The 27,437-nt window shown below is 46.4% G+C and overlaps 1 protein-coding gene and 1 non-coding gene across 17 annotated transcripts in view; one reads left to right on the forward strand and one right to left on the reverse strand.

Annotated features, from left to right (window-relative positions):
- CLASP1 (cytoplasmic linker associated protein 1) overlaps positions 1-27,437 on the reverse strand; it is a 250,998-nt gene that overhangs the window by 156,628 nt on the left and 66,933 nt on the right. For 15 of the 16 annotated variants that reach the window (XM_075933080.1, XM_075933085.1, XM_075933099.1 and 12 more), the window contains exons 3-8: positions 15,338-15,416; positions 14,299-14,402; positions 13,186-13,277; positions 13,010-13,085; positions 8,291-8,388; positions 1,969-2,036 (exon numbers count right to left, since the gene is read on the reverse strand). In XM_075933080.1, coding sequence (XP_075789195.1) covers positions 1,969-2,036; positions 8,291-8,388; positions 13,010-13,085; positions 13,186-13,277; positions 14,299-14,402; positions 15,338-15,416 — 517 coding nt within the window. Of the gene's footprint in view, positions 1-1,968; positions 2,037-3,634; positions 4,164-8,290; positions 8,389-13,009; positions 13,086-13,185; positions 13,278-14,298; positions 14,403-15,337; positions 15,417-27,437 lie in introns of those variants that run through there. The other variant, XM_075933094.1, reaches the window with a different exon arrangement.
- On the forward strand, positions 16,830-16,958 carry LOC112543807 (U4atac minor spliceosomal RNA). The gene has a single exon (XR_003087046.1). It is a non-coding gene; the product is annotated as a U4atac minor spliceosomal RNA (small nuclear RNA).

Consider the following 27,437-nt stretch of genomic DNA (forward strand, 5'->3'; position numbering starts at 1 on the left):
AAAAGTCTGAGGCTTTGTCTACGTGGAGCTTTTCCACCATGACACAGCTGCAGGTTCTTGGAGGGTTAATACCAGTGCAGATGAGCATGGGTCTGGGCTAACTCTAGTATTGATGGATCTGCACCAACTCCACCATGTTACCTATCCTGCTCAGATAATACCACATTCCAGCTGATGGCATCTGCCCCACTCTCCCACTTTCCCGCTACTGCAACAGGAAAAGCACAGTGCAGGCATGACCTCAAAGGAGCAGTGCTTCTGATAACAAGGGAGAGACCCTGGCAACAGGCAGTGCCCTGTGTCAAACTCCGAAAGTAATTACCGGATTTAGGAGGTGGGCTCCTGTGAAAAGCTAAGCTTTGAGGTGTACGTTATTTATGGCCTTTCCTGTAAACTACGACAGACGTTGGACTGGATCTTCTTTGTTTTCAAAGCAGGGGAAAAAAGCATAATCTCAGTAGACAGCAAGTTTGTCTTTAGGCCACGATGAAACACGTGTCATCCACCTTGGTGACAAGTCACATTTACTTTCTAAACACCAGCACTGAAGGGCATCCCCTGAACGTAAAGGTTCCCTGCACAAAGTTTCCTCATACATTGGCTAGAGAAAGGGCTGGGAATGACTGGGGGGAGCAGTAGTTAGGAAGGGGGGCATGAATCTGCCTACATCACCAAGGGAAATTGAAACACCTGAGAACTTTCTTGTCAGTCCACTCACCACATGCTCACGCACACTCACAGGCATTTAGCTTATACCTATGAGTAATTACACTTCCATTTAAGAACAGCAAACATATTTAAAGTGATTTTGAAAAAATAATCAAGACAACAATATGCTGTCTGTGTTCCGTGAATCAGGACAAGCTGAAGTTCAATAAGCCAAGAACGCCTGTTTAGAAAAGGCCCATCACTCTTCTTCCATTTATCTACTTCAGGATATTTTCACAGTTCTAGGGCCTGTAGCAACAGCTCCTGAGACACCTCTGAGACCACAGAAAGTGCTGAGATGGCAAAGACTGTCCTGGGGTTGAGCAGGTTAAGGAGCAGATACCCTTCTGAGTTATATCCAAGGTAAAATAATTATACACCTAAAATCTTATGTTTGAAATCTGAAACTACTCAATTTTTCTACTGTCCAACAAAACATTCTTAATGGTGATTCATTCCTTGGATACAAACGAGTGTCCTAGCAATGACTATTTGACTTTCCTCCAGGACTGCCCTCAGATTGTTCAGATAATCCACTTGCAAATTTAATTTGTGGCCTGTTAATAAGTTACTAAGCAAACTTCCAATGAAAATGAACTACCACTATTTCACACCATTTCAGTGCAGTGGGCCTATCTAGGCACAGTGTGGTAATAAGATATCACAACACCATCATGCACAAGTATGTCCCATGAAATTCCAATAAGCAACAGCAGTACTACGACGTAACTAGTTGAATGCCTTTTAAGGAGAACCTATGTTAGATACATCCGAGTCCATTATAGCAGCTCTCATTAAGACATAATGAGCCACATTCATCTTTTGTCTAACTTCACTGACATCAATGAAGTTAGATTAGGAGTGAATTCAGTCCAATTCGTTGTCCTGGTCATTCAATGGATTGAAGTAAATATATAGTCAATTGGTGAACACTGCAATAGTTGATAAAGGCGTTAATTCTTCCTTCCCACATCTAGATCTAGACAAAAACACTAGTTCTCAATTATGTTCTTCAGAAGAACAAAAAGCATCCTTTATGGTGAAGAAACTTCAGATTCCCCTCCATTCTAAAGAAACGCACATACAGCCTAGTGTTTTACCCCACTCCATCACACAACGAGGCATGTGAACTAACCGTCACCCTTCCCAGAAGTACAGAAAAAAATAGAATGTTTTGGAACGAGTACACAACTTATTTTATGAATTTCCACAACGCTGATAGTTCACAAAAAACTGAGACAATAACAGTATTCTACTTACCACCTGCTCCCTGGATCATGTTTCCAGATTTTTGGACCTCATCAAATTTTGTAAAAATTACATTCAACCTGTTTGAAAGTTAAAGAAAATGCATTACATACTGTGCAGCCAAAGTGAATTGCTGTGACGCCCGTAACCTAGCGCACTGATTAAGAGACCAACACAGTTCCCATTGAAGTCATTGGGACTTTTACCATTGACTTTAATGAGAACAAGATGAGTATCTAAACCAAGGGTGGGGAAACTTTCTTGGGTTGGGGGCTGCTGACCCACAGAAAAAAATCAGTCGGGGCCGCACACAAGTGAGAAACAAAAAAACCCAAAAACCAGCCGTCACTGTTGTGGCCCCCAGCTGAGAAAGAGAAAGGCACTCCCCACCTTCCCCTTGCACACCAGAGCCTAGGGGGCCTAGGCTAGTAGAGTTTGTGTGCTCCAGCCCCACAGTGGGGTGGAGGTGGGCTGGAGTGCCAGCGCAGGCTCCCCAGTGCTGGAAGGGAGCCTTGACCCTTGGGGGCCGGATCCAGGCAAGTCAGGGGCCGTATCCGTCCTCCCAGGCCTGAAGTTTCCCACCCTGATCTCAACTATTTTATGTATAATGTGAAGATTAAATATTAGTTTATTAATAAACACAGATGAAAAAAGAAGACACACAGACAGCAGGTGGCATACTATAGGCAAACAGGCAGCACTGTGTATTAAGGTTGCCATTTCCATTACAAACCTGTTTCCAGTTGCTTATGACTTTGCTGCACTTTAACCATTTGTAGAATTGTTGATAAAGGAAAAAAAGCCCTGGGCTTTAATGATCATTCTTGTTTGGCCTTGACAATTCCTTTCCGTTCATGCCTTGTTTTCACCTGGGTATTTCCACCTCTGTAGGAGATCATTAGCCCAGGACAATATTCCTGCCTATGAAGTGTAGTGCTCTTGGATATTGTGGAAGGCCTTTTTGTGGGTGCGTGCACACAGGACAAGAGGAGATTCTGCAGCTCACACAGTTCCCTCCACCCCCCCCCCCAACCACACAAGACCTTGGTACTACAATTTGTTGCCAAGCTCCCACTGATGCGATGGAGCTCCATATCACCCTATGTGCAGCTAACTGACACAAATTGACTTTTAACATCTAAAGCATCCTGCCATGCAAACCCACAAAACTTCTCACTAAACCAAATATTTATTACACATAACACACACTGGTTGTAAGATTGAAAGCAAAGTGCAGAACAATACATTACAGCTTGTATTAACCCATTTCACAGACATGGAAGTTGAGGCTGCGAGGTTGAGACACAATAATATAAACCATACTGATCCCTGAGGGGTGCAAAAAGTCCCTTGTTCTGGAGTTTTAGACTGCGCATGCTGTTATAGTTAGTGTGTCTATCAATGAGCATTCGAATAACGTACTGAGTCCCGTGACAGCCTGCCCTTGAAAGGCCGGGGAAAACAGCCCCTATGACAACTACGGCCACACTGGCCTTTTGCCAGGAGCTAGAGCACAACAGCAATATTTATCAGATCTGAATACACTTCCCCACAATCTTTGCTGGTAATTATTCCATATTTGGCAGTGACTAGAAGGTACTTAGGTTTCACTGATGATGATTTCAGACACTAAGCGATTTACAGAACCAGGAAAGAGCAGACTTTGGCTCAAACCTACCTGTCTGTGGGTCTCTGTCAGTTGGATTGTATCAGCTCATCCTCCCCGTTAAGATTCTGCCTACGTTTGTTTTCACTGCCACGTACCTATCTTCTCATTCCACCATGTCTGCTGTCTGGTAATCACTTCCTCTGTCTTCTCCATTCCCACCGAGCTCTGACTTATTATGCTGCCCCAAAGCTTACGTCCACTTCCTGCTTCCCCTATACCACTCTCGTGTGCACATACACACACCCCCACGCACACATTCTGTTTCCTCTTTCATAGGCTTCCTTATGATCCATTTCCTTCTCAAATATTTCCTGCAATCATCTCCTCTCTAAGCAGTTTTACTGCCTGGTCTGAGCTATGGGACCCTATGTTCCACTTATCGAATCCAGAGCCTGATCCTCTATGCTGCTGAGCACCTAGAATGGGAGAAGTGCATATATTCTGCATTTAGCCCTATTGGACATTTTTACTCAAGAATCTCAGCTTTCATTTAAAAAAGTAGTAAGTTTCTAGCCCTTATGGCTGTATAGAAAAATCTTGACACTACAGCCCAGTTGTACCTGAGAGGTTTGAACGCCTGTCGGTTAATTGACTAGTCGAGTAACCTCATGAATTCTTAACAGTTAGTCGACTATTCTATAGTCCCCAGGAGTGGGGCCGGCAGCCAGTGCACTCCGGCCTTACTCCCGAGGACCGCTGCCACTCCACACTGCTGCCTTGGTATTAGAGGCAGCAGCGCAGGGTGCTAGGTGGGAGCTGGTCCATGAGGGGAGCCTTTTTAAAAACCAGCTCCCCTCATGGACCAGCTGCCTGCTGCTCTGATAAAGAGACTGCAGCACAGGGTGGCAGCAGCCCCTGTCTAGTGAGGGTCTGAGCTCCCGGATCCAGCACAAGCCACAGCTGAACCGGGCTGCCTGCCTGCCCAGATCCTAATACACTTTAAATGCAGAGCCACAGCCGGGGTAGGTGCTGGACCTGGCAGGAGCCAGGACTGAGCCCGACTGCTGGACAGCCTGCTAAAAAAGTATACTGGCAAGGGGCGGGGGAAATGTGTGTAGTCTATAACATTAACCTATAAGGTTTTGCTTATCAGTTAATCGGTTAATTGACTACACTATTACATCCGTAGCCAGGAGGTAAATATAAAGGGCCCAAAATGTGTAATTTTTATTTAAATCTCTTAATTGTCTGTATTTGGAGTGGGGGAATTTGACATTTTTAATGCTTGGGCCGGGAAATGCTGAATATGTGATATTTCTCCTGCCTATTAGGACTGCCAGCTTTCTGACATCAGAAAACTGAACACCTTTGCCTCTCTCCTGTCCCCCCCTTCCCTGATGCCCTATCCCAGTCCCACCCCTTCTCTAAGGCCTCTCCCCTATTCACTCCATCACCCCTCTCTCCATCACTTGTTGTCCCGCATCGTCACTTATTCATTTTTACCAGGCTGGGGCTGGTGACTGGAGACCCTATTCCCTGTAAGCTGGGTGCGTGGGTGGTCACCCAGGAGAGATTCAAATGCCGCCCAGTGGGTTAGCAGAGCACCCACAACTGACAGCATGTTTCTCTTCTGGTGGTGCACATCCACATATGCCTTGGTGCACATAACAAAATGTATTCCATGCATGGATGGAAAAAATTAGGAGGGGACATGAGTTGGAGTGCAGGAGGAGGTGAGGGCTCCAGCTAGGAGTGTGGGCTTTGGGGTGGGGACAGGCATGAAGGGGTTGGGGTGTAGGAGAAGGCTCCAGTTTGGGAGAGAAGGTTGAGGGGTTTGGAGTGTGGGAGGGGTTTTGAGGCGGGGGATTGCATTGGGAGGGGTGAGGGCTCTGGGAGAGACTCAGAGCAGGAGACTGGGGTGTGGGTTCTAGGCAGCACTTACCTCAAGTTCCAACGCTGCTTCCACTGGCTACGGTTCTTGGCCAATGGAAGCTGCAAAGCTGACTCTCAAGGTGATGCCAGCACGGCAGGTTCAAGCAGTGCGCAGAGCCCCCAACCTGGCCCTTCCCCCCAGTAGCCGGAGAGACACATTGGCCACTTCTGGGAGCCACGCAAAGCCAGCTGCTGAGGCCAACCAGACGTTTAGCCGCTTGGTCAGCTGTGCTCACCAGAGCCGCTAGGATCCTTTTTCGATCAGGCACTCGGCTTAAAAACCAGATGCCTGGCCACCCCGCAGCCCACGTCCTTTTAACGGTGCGGTCATTTACCAGCCTGAACTGGTGGCTCTATAGTCCTAGATTCAAAGGCCACAAAGGGCCATCAATGATCCTCCTTGTCTGAGCTCCAGACTATAAAATTTCCTCAGAATAACTCCTGGAGCAGACCTAAAACACCCAACCTTGATTTAAAAACAGTCATCGATAGAGAATCCACCGCGGCCCCTTAATAAACTGTTCCCATGCTTAGTTATTCTCGCTGCTGAAAGTTTACACCTTATTGAAGACGTCTGCCTTTTGTACAGGATTCCTGAGAATTCCATTTTTCCATGTAACAATGGACTTCTACCATTGCCCTTTGTGTTCCTAATATATTTCATATGCATGCACAACCTATGAAGTCCAAGAGGAAGTGACAAAGCAGAATGTTCCAACATAAACCTATTATGATCTGAGTTACAAGCAATCCATGGATCCCTCCCACCTTCCTTCACTGCCCAAACACACCAGGAAATCTGTTCCATGCAGCCAGGCAATCAAATATTGCAGAATAGGCTCCAGGGAGACAGTCCAGGATATAAGCCTGAACACACTCAAAACCACCTTCACCTAACAAGGACTCTCTGCCACAGAAGTAGACCTCATCATGGAACAGGCCACCCCATCTCAACCCAGCCCATCCATGGTCCTGCCAAAGACAGGGGAGAGGGGTCTCTCCCATAGCCCCAATCCAGCCTGGCCCGGACCTGCCACAGCTATAGTAACGGCACCTCTTCGCCCCAGCCCAAGTGCTGCTGTGGGGGGACAGAGCTAGGGGGGAGTCCTCTCTCCCTGTTGCAGCCCCAGGGAAGCCTGCACCCCAAACACCTCATCACCAGCCACACTGCAGAGCTCACATCCCCAGCGGAGTCTTCACCTCCCCTCCCCCCACACACACACCCAGACATCTGCCCCAGTCCTGACCCCCTCATCCCTGCCCCCATCTTAGAACCCGCACCCCAGGCCTCAGCCCCAGCTGGAGCTCTCACCCCCTGCATCTCAAGCCTCTGCCCCAACCTCTACCCAGACCACACACATTTTGTTATGTGCACCAATATGAAAGTGATGCATCACACATCACCTCCAGATTAGTGCACGTAACAAAACTCATTCTGCTCAGGTCTGAGAAAAATTAGAGGGAACAAACTGATCTCCATTGCTTCAATGATCAACACGCCTCTCAAAACGCATTTCAAGATCCACTGGTCCTACACATGCCTATCACAAAACGTGATGGGCCTCACCTAGCCCTGGTCTACACCTATAACTCCCCTTATTTCAAAATAACACTACCAAGCCTGTTATTTCGAAATAACAACTCCCGCTTTCCGTGAGGAATAACGTTATTTCGAAATAACGTAATAAAGTAACGAAATAAAGTAATTTCGACACTCCGCTGCTGCTATTTCAAAATAGCTACTCTCCAGAATCATTCAAAGTAATTATTCCTCAATGCTCCCTGGGGCTCTAAGTCGAGGTAGTGCGTCCACATTAAGGGAGCCTGCCACAGACTAATTTCGAGGCTTCCCTGTAGTGTGGCCACGCTATTTCAAAATAGTTATTTTGGGAGTTATTATTTCGAAGTAATTTCCTAGGAGAGAGATGCTCCAGGTGCCCTAAATGCCCCACTATCAACTATATGGATGAAACCAATCACTATGTTCACAAATGAACTCACAGAGGAAAATGATAACAGACAAAACCACCCAGCACCTGTGGGTGAACACTTCTCACTGAGCGATTACTCTTCATCGGACTCTCCTCACAGAAAACCTGCATGACACTTCCAAAAGACAAGCCTGGGAGCTGAATTGTATAACTGTGCTAGACACTAAAATCATGGACTGAATAGAGAAACGGGATTGATGGCTTATTACAACAATCTGTAACCCACTAACAAACTTCCCCCAGCTGCCTTCCCCCTTTCTTTCTTCTCTATGACTAGAGGGGTGTTTGCAGGACACATAACTTTTAATGATCCCTTGAAATATTAACTATTTCTGTGCAACCATCTGTTCCACCTTGTATTTAGCAGTGACACACTGAGTTAGCATCCCAGGCCTGAAAAAAAAGAGACCTGTGCAAGCCCAAAGCTTATCTCTGGGTATGTCTACAGTAGGGATGTAGACTCCCATGTAATGGCTAACTAATTAACTGATTAAGGGGGGGGGGGGGGGGGGAAGGGTAAGCAGAAAAGCTGCTACAGCCCAGCTGGAGTATTCCCCCTTTTCCCCCCACTGCTGGACAGGAATGCTCCCCCCATCCTCACACACACACCCCTGCAGGCGGATACTGATCCAGCCGGACCAGAGAAACTTTGTACTCTGAGTCAAGTTAAGAGCGTGCAAAGTGTTTGCAGGATGGCAACCTAAGGGCCCAATTCCACAAAAAGACTTGCAGGCATAGTCCCTCAATGCAACAATAATTAAAAGAAACCAAGAAAGACAGAGATTGGATATTCTTAACTCACCGAGACTGTGGTAATCCTTTTTTACTGAGATCTGCCCTTACACGTTCACCTACATGTCTGTAAATTTCCACGAGGCTGTTTATTGCTGCATCTCGAACCTAAATAGCGAAGAAAGAGATTTAATAGAAATTAATCATCTTTTGAAATTTTTTCATATTACTTCCTAAGAGAAGCAAACAAAGCAATGTATCCATTTCTCTGACACAACGGCTCCCAGGATTTTTAGCTAGTAACAACATAGCACTTATTCATTGCTTTTCAACCATAGATCTGAGAGAGTGATAAATATCATTAAACTCATTTCACTAATGAGGAAACTGTGGCATAGAGCGGTGCAGCGACTTGCCCAAGAACAGATGTCAAATCAGTGGCAGAGCTGGGAACTGAGCATAAGTAACCAGCCTCTGTGCATGCAGTAAGTCTGCTCACCTTTAAATTCCACTCACCCATTCATCAAGGATGGATATGTGTTATAAAGGCTAATTATAAACCTACTTTTTCTTCTTTATGACCATCATGGTAAAGCGGATAAACAGATTTTGTAGAACCATGGACCAACACAATGAGTCTGTGAGACGGCACTAAATCGGGAGAGGCACTTATTACATTATCATTTTATCTATGTTGAATTAACAGAACGGAGGGAAGAAGTAATTTTTATATCAGTTGCAAAAAAAGTCCTTCCACATCAAGACATCAGGACCGCTCACTAATGGAAGTACTTGACTTTCTGTTCTTAGATTATGCAGAGACAGGCCAATCTCCTAGTGAAAAATAAAATGCCAAAGAACTACCACGGAAAAATTGCCTTGGCTACCGGCTCCCTCCAGACCCATGATACAGAGCTGGACTATGTCACCGAACAAGGAAAGAAAAAACACGTAAATGCATAGGGCTCTGCGGGTGAGGAGTGTGTGCTCTGGAAGATGCCTGCAATCCTCACCTCCACCCCAAGCTGTGGGGAAGAAATGTCCAGCACTAGCATTAACTCACCCACACTCTCCCCTGCAACACCCCTCCCGCACCCAAAGAGGCAGCCGGCGGAGGAACCCCTGGCAGTATGGCTGCAGAAGTACGACTATCGAGGGGACAACAGCCAGCACGCGGCACAGCACCTCCGCTGCTGCTCACACTCTGCAGCTCTGCTGTGGGAGGATGGAGCTAGACCTCTAGTGGGGTCTCAGCTTTCTCCCCATCCCCTGAGCTCTGGCCTTCCTTTCCCAAGGGCTTTTATGCATTTTTCTCTGCCCTTGTCAAGATGTCTTTCCTTTCCTCTCTCATTCCCTCTCTCCCACTGTACCGCCAGTCACCTCTTTCCCTCCGCCTCTCCCCTCTGGCCCAGCTAGCCCCAGACTTCCACCTCTCAGGCCCCAGCATCCCCTTCTCTCCATCCACGCCCCCTTCCCCTTTTCCTCTCCAGGCTGTTCTCTACGAGTGCTCCTTCCAGCAGCGAGCAGGTGAAATGCTGCGTGGCAGCCGCCCGCTGCCTGAGCCGGCACAGACAGGGAGAGGACAAGTGGCAGAGCCCGTTCTACCCGAGGGCCACCTCTCTGCCCTCCCACACCTCGAATTCCTCGCACAGCTGTCTGTCTGCCCCGTCAACTGCCGCTGTGTCTCCGGGCGCAACTGCTCCTCTCGCCAGGTTCTGGAACCAAGGCCAGACTCGGGCTCCTACTGGCCTTCAGCATTCCACAAGAGCTTCCCTTCACAGCTCCGACGGGCGCAACTGCACAGGGCTAGCCGGCTGGAGATCCACCGGGGAATCGGCTCGGCTCTCAGACGCAGAGCGCCTCTAGGCCAGCGATGGGCAGGCAAGGCTAGGAATGGGCCCTTGGTCTCAGTGAACATGGTTAACCACTCCTGGGGCTGCCAGGTTAAACTCTGGCATCCCTAGGCCTAAATAAACACCAATGCCAGACGAGATGAGGTAACATGGGTACGGGACTTGGCTGTATCGATCGTGGTTTCTCTTTACTGTAATAACATAATTTCAAAAATGTTTTTAATGTCTTTCTGTTCAAATCCTTTCTCCTCAGACTCATCTAAATGCTTAGAACCACACGGCCATACCCAGAGTTTACTGGAATAAGGGAAATTGCTAAAATGACTGCTCAAAAACAGCATTATTTTTTACAAAAGTCCTCCACTTGTGAAAACAAAATCCTCCACAATACAACTTGAATCTTTGGAGCAAGCAAAGCAAAACAAATGAATAAAAAAACTAAACCCCGGCACGTTTCCCTGCTTCTGCTCTACCACACTTAGCCACCAGAGGACAGTGTCGATCAACATTCTGCCAATGCAGCTTTACCACAATTATTCTCAAGGGAAGAAATTAAGCAGAGATAGAGAAAGAAGTGTTATCGGATCACAAGGTCCATCCGTCTTCTCCTGCACCATCCCTTCTCCCCAGGAAGGACAGGAACTAGTAGCCCCTAACAGAGGAAACATCGTTGATTAAATTGACTGCACTTGAGCTTAGCCAAAGATTTAAAAAGATACCGGGCACAGTAATTTATAGGCTTGATTGGGGGGAGGGGGATTTTGGTTTGGGCAGGCCTGGCCTCTCCTCCCTGCTCCACAAACACTGCTCTGGGGAGACGCTGCAGGATATTAGAAAAGCTGATTATGAGATGGACTGGGCAGCAACAGGAGTACGCAAGGGGCGGGGAGGAATTGGACAAATTACACTGCTCCCCTCACACACTGGCTGTCTGCTCTAGCAGTGCACAAGGAAAAGAGAAGAGAGAGAGAGAGAGAGAGAGAGAGAGAGAGAGAAGACGAGGCCAAAGAATCTCTGTCTGTGCATTGAGAGAGATCCTGGAGCCCATCTCTCTCTCCTGCCAGAGTGCCTAAAGTCCATCCCCTGCCCAGGGTCTGCACAGCCAGTGCTGGAAATAGGGATGTGGGGGCTGGTGGAGCCCACAGCATGAGGTGGCAGCCAGCTCCCTGGGAGCTTGCTGGCTGCAGAGCCCACAGCACTGGGCAGCTGGTGCCCCGGGAGTGGGGCCAGCAAGGGACATCCCGGGGGTGGCTGCGGAGGCACCTCTCCACCATCCTTCTCCTCCCTAGCTCCTATCCATACCTCCCAAGTAAAATGGTTAACCATGGAACCAATAGGATTTTTTAACTATTACTGTATTTATAGATTTTTTTACACCCCTAACTAGAAGGGAGTTTGGATTCCTATTCCCTCTCCCTTTACCAGGGTAACCAGCTCTTCCTCTTAGCCCCTTACAGCAGTGAGGGGAATGCTCTCCGTCACCAACTCCTCTCAACAGCTGGGCGGGGGGGAGAGGAGGGCTGTCCAAATTAAAAACCACAAGGCACCTATTCTCCAGCCCACCACTCAGCCCAACACCACACCACAACCAGGGATCCCAGTGCATCTGTCACCAAGTAGGGGAAACACCTTGAGACTCATCCATGAAGCAAGGGGGAGCAAAACTCTTGCTGTGCTGAGAGCAAGGGAGGGCAATTTCCCATGACCGGGAACCAGGAAGTTGCCAAGAGCTGCCCTATCTAACAGCTCTCTCTCACTGCCCTTTCCCTTCCCCACCTTCACTCCTTCTGCTTCCACTTGTGTCTGGTTTCCAATTGGACTGCAAGCTCTTCTGGCCAGGTTTTGCCTCTTTATGGCCTTAGCAGAGCACTTAAAAGAAACTGTGCCCCCCTCTACCTCAAAAGGAGAGGCACTCCAGTAACAGAAATCCCTGTCATGGAGCTAGGAGAAACTACAAGTCTGGCCCTGTTGGATCCTCTGGTGAGAAGGGATTTGTCAGAGAGAACAGAACTATTTCCACGCAGGGGGGTAGGAAATGTGTCTCAGATTTTGGTGGGATATTTTTGAGGAACCTCCTTATAAAAACCCTCTAGCCGCACACCACTGCCAGCTCCCTGATTTGGACACCAGGTCAGTTCTGCCACATCCCCACCCCGAAGCAGCTCTTCAAGCACAACGACCACTAAGCAGAGACAGACTGGACTCCTGCATCTCTTTCATGTCGTCTTGAATTCACTCAGATGGCCAGAGCAGCACGCACTGCGGCACAAGGAATTAACAACCGCCGTGATTTTAGACTTTTAGGAAGTGACTCTCTGATTAATTATTTCCATGACACCAGTAGAAATCCAGAGTAACTCCAGTGATTCACCAAAGAGCCACTGAGAACAGAACCAGGCATGCCCTAAAATCACACTGAGCAAAACTAAAGCAGGGTTTTCATAAGGTGAAGCTGCAAACTTCACCAATAGGTGGTACTAATCACACACACTCAATGTACCAATCAAAGTTCAGCACAGGGATCTCAAACTCAATTCATGTTATGACCAGTGCCAGTCCTCAAATTCCCATAGCAGGCCAATGTGTACCCCCTTCAGGCAGGGTTCAAGTGCATGCTCTGCTGTGTATTCACACAAACACTCCCCTCGCATGTCTCCTGGCCCTGCCTGCTAGCCTGCATGTTCCCACTCCCTTTCCTCCCTCCCACATGTCCCCCAGGTCTACCTGCCACCTCGGGGCCTGCCATACAGGCGCAATTAATTAACTTTTCCAAAATACTTTGCAGGCCAGATTGGAGGGGGTGCTCAGGCCACAGACTCCTGGCCTGTGGGCCATCTGAGACCCGTTTTAGAGCCCAGCTTATTGTGAGCAGTAATCATACCCCTGTTCCTGCCAGCAAACATGGAAATTAACACAGAGTTTCAACAAAGACTTGCCTGGCTATTTGGATCTCCAAGTAAGTTACATATATGTGGCACAATCTTACTCAGTGTTAAACTCTGAGCTCCGGATCTAGGAGAAAAGAAAGTGGAGAAAGTGCATTAGTATGAATTTTTTTTGTTTGTTTAAATGTAAAACACTCTGATCCAAGCAAGCCGAGTCTATGACTTACGCATTGAGGGTTGCAATAAGGCAGAGGCAAATCCCTTCTCTTGTCCGGAAATTCTTGTGTTTGAATCCTCCCAACAGCCTATCCCACACGTACTGCAGAAGACAGAGAAGAGGGTGGAAAGGGAAAAAGGAAAACAGAGTGGGTGAGGTTTTCTTTCCCAGCCCTGTTGCAAGAGATCATGCCTTGGGTTTAAATATAAACTCTGTGCTCACACACAAGAGACTAGAAGGATTCCTGGGTGGGCGGGGGCCTCATAGGAAGACTGTATTAACTCACCGCTAGTTAAAATAACACTGGTTAATCAGCACATTCCCACCAACCCCAAGGCGCAGCATCTATGACACCTGTGTCTGCCCTCCTCTAGTGGAGATTGGCTAATGCTCAAACACACCCAGCTGTGCATCATCTTCAATTAGAGCTCTGGGGTAAAGAAACACAAGTACAGGCTATTTGGCATTTCAACAGTGCAGGCTGCTGTGTCTTTCCCTGCCTTTCTTTCTGCCTTAAAATCTTGGGACAAATCAGAAATGAGGAAAGATGGGAGGGGAACGCAAGGCTTAGAAACCAGTGCTCTGTTGGACAAGCAGGTGGAGCTGGAGAGCATGTTTACTTAGTACCTTTCATTTCTAAAGAATCTTTCCAAACTCTACATGTGCATCACCACTGAAATGGGATAGAGTTCTGTAATAACTGTAAGCAAAGAGAAAATATCGACCAGGGACAAAGCTTTCCTTTTACAGAAAGTATCAGAGGGTCATTAACACCCTTGCAGAATAGGAAGATCCTGGATTATACAAGAGTACTCTGAAAGACCCCTACCCAGTAAACGAGGCTTTCAGTGGATTTAGCTCAGAAGAGGAATGAGTCCATTTCACTTTGCTGGGATTGGAAGCTACAGTTTAGAACCTTAATAAACCATCCCTCCCAGATCTAATTGCATCTGGTGTGAACACGGTTCTGTCTCCGCAATCACCCTCGGAGATTGTCCTGTGGAGACAAGGGGCCATTTAGCATGCACCCATTGTGGAAGGTTTATGGTAAGTCAAATACAGAGTCTGACGTAAGTTCTTTGTGGGAAAATGCAGCATATTCCAAAATGACTCATTGCCATACCTGAGGATTAGTAGCTTGTTCCATAATTTTTAGAAGCAGAGCCTGATCCTGCTCCCGCACCGAATCTTTAGCATCTCCCAGCCTGTCAAGTAAGCTTGGTAACACTGGAAACAAAACACCAAAGTCTATTAGAAAAAAAGCTACAGAGTATCACAGTTAAAAATCACACACCCACTTCAGCAAAGCAGAAAGAATTCTGGGACATCACTAATCCACAGTGTTAAAGTGTGCACTCACGCGCCTGATTGCGACCTAGCCCTAGGAGATGCTGAGAACCCAAAATTCTATTGATGTCCATGGGAATGGTCAGCACTCAGAACCTCTGAGGACTGAGATCCTGGCAGTTTTGCATTCATTAAGATGCAATCGTTATAAGAGTGGCAGTCTGTGATCTCTAAGAAAGAAGGAAACAGCACAAGGGACCATCCTTGTAGCACAGTGTGTTAACTAAAACGGGCAACACTGCAGCAGCAGAGTGGGCACCAGAATGAGAATGGAGAACATGAGGCTATTCATGAGAACAGCAGGGGATGGGGAGGAGGGGAGAACTCTCCCAAATAAATCACAGACAAAATATTCACAAAAGCAATGGGGCACTGAGACTGCACTAACGGTTCCCACGCTTTGCAGACCACTGTGGAAATTCTAAAAACCACAGATCTGTGTGGAACCTGTCAAATCCACCATGGAATTTAGGCTGTGCTCATATCAGGAGGTTTTGGGTTGGAGGCTCTGCATGGCATACAAAGCAATAATGGAACTCAGCTTAGAAGCTAGTCATTTAGGGCCCGAGCCAGTCACTTTTACTCATGCTATGAGTGGCAGAAGCTGTGAAGTACTAAACCTTATGATACAGCCTCTGTAGCATATGCAATATTAAGAAAATCATTCAGATTAGTGACAATGAACTACTATTTCTGCTCCCCCATTACAGCTTGGTAACCTTCTTACAGTCAATGAGGTTGCATGGGTGGATGTAAGCGAGGACAAAATTTGGCCATGTATAATTCAGAAGGGCTAACAATCCCTTATACTTTACCTGTGCCTATCTGAGCTTTAAAGCGATCCTGTAGCCGTGACACTAGTGCAGACAGTATGTCCATCCCCAGCAGAACCACCTGCAGACACACAACAACAAAGACAGTGTGTTAGAATGTAGCCAGGCACAACACCTAGGTGCACAAAATTGCATGGGGCTTCTCAATGCAGCAGCAATCCTGGCATAACAGTGCTCATAAAAGTGAAACAACCCTTTCATGCATTGCATAAGCAGTTCCCTCTGCAATGTATTTGACATTTGGACCTGCCTGGCATAGCCCCTTTAAGCAAGGTAGGTAAAGGGATTTTTCAACAAATTGAAACCAGGACAATCCTTATAATCACTTTCACAGACATGTTCTTAAATTATGTATTACATACACATTTGCCATTTATTATATCTGTTATGTTTCCGTTTATTCGTAATTATTGCATATACTCATAATTTATTATTTAAATAATGAATAATAAAACTGGCTTTACTGAGTTTATTATTCAAGTTAAAAAAACTAGCAACGATAAATGGGGATAAGTAAACAGACTTTTTTTTCTTAAAAGTGAAAGTGTTTGTCAAAAGTGTTACTAGGAATACAATTATGATTTTTTTTCTTTAAAGTTTATAGTATTCCTTTAATCCCTTTAATAAGTAATGATAGTTTAAAATACATTAAATATTTTTAAATGCTTTGAGAAATACTACTCATGAAAAGGCACTATATAAGAATATTATAGTAATATTATTAGAAAGCACTACATATTTTGCAAAGTTCTACATAAATACTAATTAAAAATATATACAAAGTTAGCTCATTAGTAATGTTACAGAACTGCTAATTAATATTATGCTAAGTGCTGTGTATTAATACTTCGTTAAGCATAACAAATTAGTTGCATGTAATAAACTGCCTTGTATTATCAATAAATATTGTTAACTGATTTATATATATTAAATTAGCCTTGCAAAATTCCAGCCATGTCACTCACTTAAGGCAAGTAAAGTATCCCCTGGTTTGTTTAGTTTAAAATATGTCTTTTTAAATAACATGACCCTGGTAAAACGAATTTAGTAAAACTGTGTAAATAATAGATCATTATGTATTATTACTATCATCAGCTCCATGTGTGTTCAAACATCAAATCAGCCCAAAGGAAAATGCAAAACCGGATGCACTTGACCAATTGCTCCTTTGCATGAATGGTGCAAAGTTTGCGGTGAGCCTGCTCATTCAACGCAGGGAAAGTTCGCCAATTGAATATGCAAATATGCACGCTAGGCGGCGCGGTGCATTATGGGTATAGTCGTGTCTATCGGCGAGAAAGTACTAAATCGCCGAAAGCTGACACTAAAAAGACAGATCGAGCCGCTGGACCGTCATAGACTGCGTCCCTGAGGGAGCGCATGAATGAAAAACCGAGGCTCAAAACAACCGGTCCCCACAACCGAAGCAGCTATTCAGAGTGCCTCCCCGCATTCCCACGACGCTTTCTTTTTAACTATCCTTATCTTGGGGTTGCGCTACTGTTCAATGAACGTATAGTGAGAACAGTACTGCTAACACCGGCACAACACATGCGCGCCCACTGAAGCTTCGGCTTTGTGATGTGGTGCAATTTTTGGAACCTACTATTTGGTGCAACCTTTTAATCAATTGTAAAAATAGAAAAATTCTATGGCGTTTGTTCTGCCCAGTGTTTGGTTTTTCTCTTTGTTCCTCTTCCACCTTTGTCTCAAGTCTTTCTACAAGTTTTTTATTATTGTCTTTGTACCCATCTCTGACCCCGCATCTCCACTGCAAAAATAAAACGGGGAGGGGGACGGGAGAAAAAAAAAAACCCTTTCCCGTTTTCCTCTATACAGAACAGGAAATTAAAAGAATAGCCGCTAGGTGGTGCAAGAATCGTTGCTAAACACTTGCTGACCATTTTATACTCTAGACGGCAGCGTTTTTACTTAATTTACTCCCTTGCAATAATTCCCCCACTCCACTGTAAGCAACACACGCTATTCTCCCCCCCCCCCCCCCCCCAAAACATGGATTGGCTCAGTTTATCTATTGAGTGTTGCAAAAGCCAGAACACTTCCGCACTTTCCAAAGATAACAAAGGGACACACAGCTGAGTTTCCATTGTTTGGAATGCTTAATTATACCTACATTTGTAATAAAGCTTCCATAACATTTCTCTTTGCAAATCCCTCCCAGCCGATGTCTCTATTCCTCAAATTACCTGCAGTGCTATCCAGCCTAAGCATTGTGCCAGTTATAAAGCTCAAGTCTATTTGCTTATAAAATGTGACAGTTTACAAAATAAGTCTGAACAATATTCTAATTTAGTATGAACATTCTCTCAACCAAGAGAGCAAAACGTTTCCCATAAGATACAGGCACTGCAAGGATGACAAAAAAGAGATGGCTGTGCTGTGATGATAAAGTTATGTCATCATTACATCAGCATGTGTTATTAACCCCACTGGGAATGAAAGAGCAAGGTGAGGTGGGTGGAGTGCTTGTTTCTTAAATGCAGTGTTTTGCAATTTCTGTCCAGAAAAAACTGCCCAGGCTCCATGTCTCCCTCCTGTTTTTCACTGTTTCTAATTTTATTCCAAATATGGGTCTATGCAAATTATCATCCCAAGAATTATGAGCAACAAGAAATATAAATTTGCACATTCTGGCTCTCATTAAAGATCAACTTTGCAATAAATACTATGGAGTAAGCTAATAAAAACCTCCATACATTGAATCATTCAGTCATCCTCTTTCAAGCAGTGTTTTCATTTTCATTGGCAGTAACTTATGCTATTGTTGCAGCTGCTCAGCACACAAAGATACAGTGATGAAAGACTGTTAATGAGCATGCTTGCTAGTAGAGACACCACATAATGAAGTAAAGCCCTTTCGGTAATATGCGAAGGATGCATATCATGTTTAAACTGAAACACTGTAAAACAATAATTTTCAGGGAGTTGGACTGGAAAAAGTGCAGGGCTTCTAGTTTAGTAAGTAATTTTTTGTAACTTCCAGCTACCCCGCTCTTCCCTGTTCTGAATGATCTGAAACATCTCCAAATGGTTAAGTATTTTCCACAAGTTAAAGGGACACCCTCAAATATTTTATAAGGTCTGCTTTTTAATTCTGCATCATTTGCTACATGGTGGGAGCAGGACTTAGAAAGAAAGGGGTCTTTGCCTAATTTTGTATTTGCCCCATATTGGCTCATTTTCACATCCATACGTGTGCACCAGGTCCCAAGTTCTGTACCACTGAAGCAAATGGGAGTTTGCCTATTGACTTCAGAGGGACGTGGTCTGTGCTCATCTTGGCAGTGCAGCAGCAGAGCACAACAGGGTAGGTTCTACATTAAAAGTAATCCCAGCGATCCAGAAACTGCCTTCCAACGAAGGGCTTGTCTACATGCAGATGCTAGGACAGTACAGCAGCAGCATTATAGCATACACACTTAATTCCCCACACACAGTAGCTGAGTTGACAGAACCTAACTGTGTCTTTACCAGCGCCTAGGTAAACTTAACATGTCGCAGGCGGTGTGAAGTGTTCGCACCCCAGAGTGACAAAATTAGGTCAATCTAAATTTTAGGTAGAGGCCTGGCCTGAGTGGTAGAATATTCTGGTTTAAAGTAACCCCACAGGATATTTAGACCCTGGACAACACTCACATCTGGGACATGCACTACATAACAGCGTGTCTTGCTAAGGAGGGACAGGATGCTTGCCATGTGCCACTATCTGCAGAGCACTTGGCACGGCTCAGCTCCAGTGGCAGGCCACGTTCCTAAGGGAGTAAGGCACCAAGCTCATCCAACTTTAATTGCCTTGCAACATGCTTGGGAAAGTGAGAGGAACAAGATTGAGACTCATCCAGTCTAAATATAAAACCAACAATTAACCTTTCCCCCAGCCCCTCCGATCAGACAATGGAAGAGCAACTAAGCCTCCTCGCATTTTCACTTATCTGTATTTCCAATTTAAAATTAGCCTTAGGCCCAAACCACCACAGTAATTTACAGCACTATTTAAAAATCCATCATGAGCGCAACCCAGTGGTATTGTTTGCCACTTATGGGGTCCGGACTGGATTACCACATCTGACCTTTTGCCCAGCTTCCAAAGCTGCTAGAGGCTGCAGGGCTACAAAATCGGGATGTTAAGAAGCATATAATTCGTTAATCATGTAGTCGACAAAAATGTTGTCGACTACATGATTAACTGATAAGGATTAGCACTGAGAGCTACCCCACTGCTCTACAGTACAAGTCTTTTAGGAGCCGCAGCCGGGGTAGCTCCCAGCCAGCCCTCTAATGCCCTCTAAAAAATTTACTGGCAGGGACGGGGAGTGGGGAATGCATGTGGTCAATAGCATTACTCGATAAGCTTATTGGTTAATCAACTACGCTATTATATCCCTAGTAGAAAAGTCAGCATATTCCACCCTGCAGGGTGGTCAACATCTGATGATCAAGGATTTGAAAAGCCATCCGGGGCTGCAAAGACACTGATTGCAATGGGTAAGATCTTGATTATAAGCCCCATCCAGCCTTCCTTGCCCCATCCAGCCTTCCTTGCCCCATCACTTCATCACTCTGTGTCTCTCTTTTCCCTTCTGTAAAATGGGGCTCATGATACCTTCTTCCTTAATAAAGGCCTTTGAGATCCACTGATGAAAAGTGCTATATAAAAGCTAAATTCTGCTAATCTGTCATGGGATTTTAGCCATTGCTGTAGCCGCATGAGTACAATCTTCGAGTACAGACGTGGTTTGCTCTACAGCCATGCAACTTGCATTGGTGTAGGTTACCCCAGCTTACGTGTGACATCACTACAAGTTTTGTCTGATCCAGGAATGAATAACAAACACTGAACAGGGTCCGATGTGAGAAACTGGTGTGCAGGGAGCCTGGCACATGGGGCAAGAGAATGCTGGAAAGTTGGCAACTGAAACAAGTGGCAAGGAGATCATCTTCCTGCCTGTGCTACTTCTTCCTATGAATTTCTAATGGGCCCCTCCCTGTGGAACCTAGGTTTGGTCCTGCCATGAGGGCAGGGGACTGGACTTGATGACCTCTTGAGGTCCCTTCCAGTTCTAGCAGTCTCTGATTCTATGATATGCAAATTAAATCAAATTTTGGTGTGCAGAAGGCATAGTGCTTCCGAAGGGTTACACCGGGGATTGAAGACTAAAGGAATCATTTCTAGCACTGAAATAGCCTTCTTTCCAGAGAGAAGGCCTGGTCAAAGAGACACGGTGCTCTGAAAATGGCAAGACGTAACCTTTTTGTGATCTCCAGTGGCATGGAGTTCCACAGCCCTCCATCAAAAACACATTGTCATTGGCTTCCACTCTCGGGCCTGTTAGCTGTATTGATCCTCTAGAGAGAGAATTAGAGAGAGGGAAGCAATCCATATCCAACCCATCAAGAGCTCTGAAAGACCTTGTATTTAGGGCAAAGAGTCAATTAGGAGCCAGTGCAGAGCACCATAGACACATCTTCCCATCCATTTATCTTGCTGGCTTGGCACAAGCTTGTGTGGTGGCTGCTGGGATTCCACAAATGTATCAATATTCAGTTCGTGCCAACTTCCCATCTGCTGAGGCTTTTGTTTTTTTAAAAACAGTATCGGCTGTTAGCAACTATTTGCTGACAGCGGACCCTCTCCTGGCTCTCCAACTGTTCACACTCAATGTACTGTCTGCTCCTGGCCTCCTGGCCATTATCAGAGTTGCATATTCCCCCTGCCCAATGCTGAAAGGTAAAGTCCCCCCTCCTGCTTCCACAAGCTATCAAAAATGACTTCAAAGAACTTTGCAAAATGGCTGCCCTGAAATATTTGGGTGTTACTGAAATGCCTGGAGGCAGCACTACACATGGAGATGACACACAGACTACCATCACTGCAAGTGTTTGCCAGGTGTAGCGGAAACCGATGCTAGGATCTATCATGACTCTGAGTCCTGCTTTGAGGAAAGAGAGGGGAACAGCCCAACGTAGAGGACTCAGAGTCTGGTGACCTGGGTTCTGTTCCTCACTCTGCCACCAGCCCCTGCTGTACAACTCTGGGAATTCTCTGTGCCTCAGTTTCCCTTTCTGTAAAACTGGGATAATGGCATTGAACTTTTTACATCTGGATCGCCGAGATCTACCAGCGCAAAGCACTATACATAAAAGCAAAAAATTATTAGGGAAAGGCTAAGATTTTGCGCTTCCAGAAATTCATATGGCTAAGTATCTGAGTAGATATTAGCAAATATAAAATAATAATTAGTAGTCTTTGATAGATGACAGTATAGGTATAGAAAGGCAAAGTAATGACCTTCTTTGGAAAGTACTTGGAGATCTACAAACAAAACATATTACATGAGCTCTAGCTGATGATATCATCATGCCACAAACTATTAAGCTTCCCACCTTTGAGGAAAAAATATTATCCTCATTTTACAGAGAAGAAAATTGAGGCACAGAGTTGCTTATGGCCCACATCTTCAGATGTTCACCACTTCGAGGGCCTCCCTTTCAACTACCCAATTTCATGCAGTGCTGGTCTCATCTTCTGAGATATTGAACATCCCCCCCCCCATGTTGTATCCTGGGCACTCAAAAACTTAAGGCACCCAAAATTAGAGGACATTTGAAAACATGAGACTGAGGCTGGGTCTACATACAGCATGTTGCTCTAACTCTTTCTGCCGAGGGTGGCATTTTTTCACCCTTATAGATATATTAGAAAAATGACCCAGTGTGGGCCCAGCTGTAGTGGTATAAAGGTGACTGGTAGGAGGATACTGTTCCCTTATCCCATATCAGAATACCTCCATCCGCATAAAGCGCCTTTATACTAGCATAACTGCATCCACACTGGCGAGATCACATTGCTTTACCTATACTGTTTGGCTACGTCTACACTGGCAGCTCCTTGCACAACAACTCTTTTGCGGAAAAATTCTTGTGCAAAAATTCTTCCAGAAGAGAGTATCTACACTGACACGTGCTTTTGTGCAAGAGCATCCATGGCAGTATAGATACTCTCTTCCGCAAGAAAGCTCTGATGGCCATTTTAACCATAGGGGCTTCTTGCACAAGAAATTCACGTTGCCGGTGTACACTGGCCTCTTCTGGAAGAGCTCTTGCATAAGAGGGCTTCTTCCTGAGAGGGAGCGTCAGAGTTCTCACGCAAGAAGCCCTGATTTTCTACAGTACAATGTCAGTTTACTTGCGCAAGAATGCACGGCCAGTGTAGACAGGAGGCATGTTTTCGCGCAAGAACGTGCCAGTGTAGACACAGCCTTATAATGAAAGCAGTACCATTGTTCTAGCATAGATGAGCCATAAACTAGTTGGACCAAGTCATAGAGCAAATCAGTGGCTGCGTGAGGAACAGTAGTCAGGAATCCTGACACCTCATCTCCTTTTATGAGCAGTGGACAGTCTCCATTCCAGCTCAAGGACCAAGCGTGGTACAGAAACTGCCTTCAACAACTATCCAATAGACACACCAATTTTAGCTGAGGATCCAATGATTTGTCCCTTCACAGAGATCATTCTCCCCAGCAGCAAGAGGGTTACAGCTGTGGCAGTTTTTCCTCTCGAATGCTCCGCCGAGACATTCGTTTTTCTGGGCTAAGAAGTTGACAAGGATCCAGCCATCTGCTCTGGATTTGGGTAAGTGCAAAAAAATTCAATCGCAGAAGTTTAAACTTTTCAGCTGCTTTTCTGCACATATCCAAAATGAAGAGGATGCGAGTCATTCCGTCCACAGCAAGGAATTGCAGTATGGAATGCTGAGAGGACGACACCTTGGAAACAGGGGATTAAAAGGTACCAACAAACCGTTAGTGCACATGAACAGGAGCTGTGCGAACCCTTAGCATGTTGCAGGTGAGTGCGGGGGAGTTCAAACCCCAGCTCCCCACAAACTAAATAATCCCGTAAACAAACCCTATGAATGAATGGCTGCCTAAAACTCTGAAAACTCTCATAAGACTGGGGGCTTCCAAACCAATCTGTAACCCTAGGAGACCAAACACTACACCAGGAAAGCACTCATACTACAGGATCGTCAGCAAGGCACACAAAAGCCAAACCAGGGGTGGGCAACCTGCAGACAGCATGCAACCCACTGGGGCTCCACCTGTGGCCCTCAGACCCCCCCGCAGCTGCCTCCATTCCCCACTTGCCACTCGCACACTAGGACACCGGATTCCCCGCACTTTCCTGCTCCTCCTCCTCCCTCCCAGAGCTGCAACACCTCGAATCAGCTGTTTGCCATGTTCCGCAAAGGGTGGGGACAGAGTGTGAATCAGGTGATTTGGGTGCTCTGAAAGTGCCGGAAGGGAAGAGGAGGAGCAAGTAAGAGTGGGGCTCCGGTGCCTCGAAGCTCAAGAGGCATGTGGCTGCAGGTGGAGCTCCTATGGGCCGTGGCCTGCTGCATTCCACTGACGTGAAGGAGGACCACTCTGCCGCCCACCCACCATTCCAGGTTGCTAAACAGTTTGGACTAGCAGCGTCCAGATGACCAAGCAAAATGGGGTTTTCACTGTTACTTTCCCAAGCCAAGCTGCCATGTTCTCCCCCTCCTGCTCTATCTCCCAGGCCCTCCCATTTTCAGTTGTCCAGGCTGCCTCTCCTCTTTTGGCAGCATCTACAAGGATCCCAAACATCTCCTCCCCCTACACTGGCCCCCTTTTAGCTTTTCCAGCAAGCCCCTGAGGGTCCACCCTGCACTGCAGAATTTCTTGCTGCAGTTAACAGGACTCCCTGTAGACTCATCTATGCTGCTCCTTCAATCAGAAGAGAAGGATGATGGGGCAAAATTATTTTCAGGGGTTCGTCCGGATTTGTTCCCAAAGCATTCCTGCTACTTTCAGCTTCCCTTCTTGTTCTCACCTTATTTTTTGCTTCTCCATCTTTCCCATTCCTCTCACTTCTGCACAAGGTTCTGGTGCATCCCATTAAGGTAGATCAACAGACTAGATCAGTATTCCTTAAACTTTGAGACCACCAAACAATAATATTTTTTATGCAGAACACTTATGAACATTTTCTTCAAAAAAAAAAAAAAAAGACAAAAACAAAGTAGTAACAAAAACAAAGAAAAGGTCACATCACCCCTGCGAGTTGTTCACGGAACACCAGTGTTCCACGGAACACCGTTTAAGAAACACTGGACTAAAGAGCGCCAGTGGTGCTAACAGGAAGTAACGTTGATGGGATTCCGCTATTCAGTTTTGCTTCCAGCAGCACAGGATCAATCCGCAACAGCTGCTCTGGGAAGACGGGCAACATTGAGACCAACAATCAGCTCATTTCCCAACCCCCTTCCCGCTCCTCCAAACACGCACCCCCGAGGCTCACTGTTTTCTTTGCCACTCTCAAACTAATCACGGCTTGGATACAAGTGGGAAGTGAAGCCTATAAATTAGGGACTGTTCCCCCACTCCAAAGTTCATGGGACCACCTCACATCCCATCTTCAGGAGAGTCTCCAATTTGTCCCACCTATCACTAGGGTTGCCAATATGTAGACAACTACACAATTAACCAATAAGCCTGGGATTATCCATTAATCCTTTTGACAACACACACTCCCCCTTTTTGCTGCCTCTGTGGGGACAGAGGGGACGAGCAAGTAGGAGCCAGCACCCACAGGGAGCTGGCTTTTAAGCCGGCTCTCCGTGCATGCTGTCTCTGCCAAGCTGTCTGCCTCCCCCACACTAGTTGGCTCCCCCATCCACCTCGCTCAAGAGGCAGCAGCGGTGGGGGAAAGGGAAGGGAAAAACAGGAGGGATCCGACTCTCCCCCCTCACCTGCGTTGACTGAAAGGCAACAGTGTGGGGGTGGGGAGGGTCAGGTGGGAGCCAGTACACATGGAAAGTGGCTTTCAAGCTAGTTCCCCGCAAACACTGGCTCTCAGACACGCCTGCCCCCCACCCTGCTGCCTCTTTATCAGAGGCAGCAGGGCGGGGGGGCAGCAGGCAGGAGCCAGGGCTTGTGGGGAGTCGGCTTTTAAGCACAAGTCTCCGGCCTGCACCCCTCTCCCCGCGTGTGAACTTGTAACCGCTAAAATTTCCAGTGGTTACACATCTATACCAATATCCGATCATTAACATCCCTACCTATCAGGAGACAAAGCGGTGAGGCCTGTTATTGTGTGTGGCAGGAGCTCCAGGAACGGATGGTGAGACTCCATACAGAGATGACTAAAACAATGCATTTAAATGAATCGCACAAGAAAAGCAAAAGCTGATGCAGAAAATTCCTTTAATTTATCAATCCAGTCGAGCTCGATTTCTTCCAGAGGTTTATTTTATTTATTGGAGCAGAGGCAAATCTCAGAAAGCCAACGTGGAGAATGTGTTTAAATGGCAGCAGTTTAAAACAGATAAGTCCCCTGATGGAATATATTCTGGGAACTGCCATCAGGCGCATAAGGGGACCTGGCTCCGGCATAAGGTATTATATGAGCACAGTGAAAACTGAGCAGTCCGCTGTCCTGATACAAGAGCTAGAGACTCAATGGAATTAACAAGAGGAAAGCATAAGGAAGTGCAGCCGAGAACGAACCCATGGACTTCACTGCCACTGAAGGGTCAGCAAAACTACTGGGGCTAAACTTTTGAGAGACTGGATAATTTTATGAGCATGAACCAAAACCTAAGATGACAATCTAGGAAAGACAGACACGTTTTGGGGCATATGCCAATTCTCTACAGGAGCCAGGAAGAATGGTCCAGTGCTTCGGGCACGAGCCTATGACTTGGGAGTCAATTCCTGGATTCAGTTCCCTGCTCTGCCACAGACTTCCTGTGTGATCTTAGTCAAGTCATTCAGTTTCCCTGGGCCTCAGTTTCCCACCCATAAAGCATATAAAGACCTGAGAGAGAGAGACGCCCAGCCATTCCCTGCAACATTCTGCACTGCACAACTGGACAGGTGAACTACTGAAAGGCAGGGGAACAAATCAGCTTTTTCTGAAGCATCAGCATGTGTCACTGAGAGGCAATAGCTCTGTAATGAGGAGTAGTGCTTGGCCACTGGGCTGGGGCTACACTAGACTTTTTGTGGAAACCCTCTATTGCACTAATGCTGCTCTCTGGTAGCGTTGCTAGTCGAACCACACTCACAGCTCATCTGGATGGCGTGGTGGTTAAATCCCTGGGGACTGGCTGAGCCGCACCCTGTACAAGTAGCCGGAGCCTGGACTTCAGTGATGGCTCTCACGCATTGCCCCTCCAAAATGGCTACTTAGTGGGGAAAGGCCAGTCAAGTTCAACACCCGCTGCAGCACAACACAATGAGGAGCTGAGACCCCAGCACAACGAGGGGCCCAGACCATCTGGTTATACGGGGTGAAATGTTACACCCAGCTGTCCCAGCAGGACACTGTCACTCCAGGTTAGTTTAGGAGTTGCGTTTCCCATCTCTGGGCAGGCACAGACACAACAACAAGCAACGGGCGCAAATGGACCAATGGGCTGATCGGACAGAACCATATTGGGAGTTTGCAACTCAGGCAGTAAGGTAAGCACAAATTTTTATGACAGCTTGCCAGCAGGCCCCAGTCAGGACTCCTTGCTCAGGACACACTTCAGATTTCACCACAGTCTAGCCAACCCCACCAGGCAAGCCCAGAGGAGCCTGGCGTGCGTATACATTTTTCTTTACAATGTCTAAATATACAGATGGCACCCAGTCCACCCCCAAGTTAAACAAGACAAAGGTCTCGACCTTTCATTGGTTTACTTGTATGAGAAGAGGTAGAGGGTACAACAAACAGAGGCACAGTTGCCACCTGCTTTGTATTCCCTTGAGGAGTGGAAGGAGGAGATAAGTGGAGTCCTTTGTTTATGTGCATAGTGATGTCCCCATTAGCCTTACTCTGCAATCCTCTCCCAAAGGTTTCTAGACATGGCCGCCTTACTTCTTTCTCCAGAGCGGAATGCTTTCTCTGCAGCGAGTTTGGCTGGCACCATTGCCGTAAGCAGGGTAGGGATGTATAGGCCCAGGCAGGATACATGGAATTCTACATCACTGCACAATGCAGAATTTGTGTTATGTGCAGAATTTCATTTCCCCTCCTCTCCCCCGCA

Source organism: Pelodiscus sinensis, chromosome 7, assembly GCF_049634645.1.
Source record: "Pelodiscus sinensis isolate JC-2024 chromosome 7, ASM4963464v1, whole genome shotgun sequence".
In the NCBI taxonomy this organism is placed as follows: Eukaryota; Metazoa; Chordata; order Testudines; family Trionychidae; genus Pelodiscus; species Pelodiscus sinensis.